General features: G+C 49.2%; 1 protein-coding gene across 21 annotated transcripts in view; it reads right to left on the reverse strand.

Moving 5' to 3' along the window:
* PDE4DIP (phosphodiesterase 4D interacting protein) overlaps positions 1–1,342 on the reverse strand; it is a 232,836-nt gene that overhangs the window by 47,111 nt on the left and 184,383 nt on the right. For 14 of the 21 annotated variants that reach the window (XM_028488930.2, XM_028488938.2, XM_028488936.2 and 11 more), the window contains one exon: positions 616–735. In XM_028488930.2, the coding sequence (XP_028344731.1) occupies positions 616–735 (120 nt within the window). The remainder of the gene's footprint in view (positions 1–615; positions 736–1,342) is intronic. The other 7 variants (XM_028488945.2, XM_028488937.2, XM_028488935.2 and 4 more) reach the window with 1 other exon arrangement.

The raw sequence follows: 1,342 nt of genomic DNA on the forward strand, positions 1-1,342 counted from the left end.
CCCCTGCATCGGCAGGCGGACTCTCAACCACTGCGCCACCAGGGAAGCCCAGAAGAATATTTTTTTTAAACTTATGGTTTGCCTATTCCCCCAAAGCTCATCTGGTCTTCTCATTAATAAATAGACCTTAGTATTTTTTCTATAATAAACAGTTGGATAGAACATTTTTTTTTTTTTTTTGTGGTATGCGGGCCTCCCTCTGTTGTGGCCTCTCCCGTCGCGGAGCACAGGCTCCGGACGCGCAGGCTCAGCGGCCATGGCTCACGGGCCCAGCCGCTCCGCGGCATGTGGGATCCTCCCAGACCGGGGCGCAAACCCGGTTCCCCTGCATCGGCAGGCGGACGCGCAACCACTGCGCCACCAGGGAAGCCCCCAGAACATTTTTTTAATTAACAGCAGTATGCTGAAAACTAATTGTAGAAATTCAAACTCACACTCAGCCTCATTCTGGGCAAGAGTTCTCCAAACTTCCTGTCCCTCTCTGGCCTTGTGTCCTCTTCAGTCTACCATACCCCCTCATCCCTACTCCTCGTTGCATGTGGGACTGGCCAACAGCACCCAGATGTGAAGGTTGCCTCTAGGGAGGGAAGGTGAACCCCATACTTGTGCTCTTACCGGGACTGGTGCTCTCCTCCCGCTCAGCCTCATTCTCGCTTCGGCCACAAGTCTCATAGCCCAGGTCCTGGAGGTCCACCTGCACCTGCTTGCTGTCCTGCTTCACCAAGGATTCACCTGCTTAGGAAGAGACAGGGGGTGTTACAGAGTCTCTGAATTTCCCACATACACCCTCATCCTCAGTGGCACATACCCTGGCCCTTAGGGTGCAGGGAGGTTAGATCCAGAGTGGGACAGATGCTTCTTTGGACTTAGGTGGGAGAAGAGACCGCCTGCTCCAGACAGCAGGACTTCCCTCCACCAGGATGAGCCTGTTTGCCATTGATGATCCCATCTACAGATAATGGGGCTTCGCTGGGACCAGACATCTTTAAGTCATCTCTAGAAGCCCCAGGGAAACTAGTAAATGCTTTGTTCACAGGGGTTCAGTAAATGTTTGAATGGAGCTGAACTAATTCAGAGTTTCAAAGACATCTAGATCTGTACTGTTCCGTAAGGTAGCTACTAGCCACATGTGGCTATTTTATGTTAAACTGATTAAAATTAAGCTTAAAATTCCCAAGTTGAATTAGCTACATTTCATGTTCTCCATAACCACATATGACTTAGGTATAGAACATTTCTGTCACCGCAGAAGTTCTATCAGAAATCGCTGATTCTAGACCAACAATGATGGTATACATTTTTTTTTTTTTTTTTTTTTTTGCGGTACGCGGGCCTCTCACTG

Source organism: Physeter macrocephalus, chromosome 4, assembly GCF_002837175.3.
Source record: "Physeter macrocephalus isolate SW-GA chromosome 4, ASM283717v5, whole genome shotgun sequence".
NCBI lineage: Eukaryota > Metazoa > Chordata > Mammalia > Artiodactyla > Physeteridae > Physeter > Physeter macrocephalus.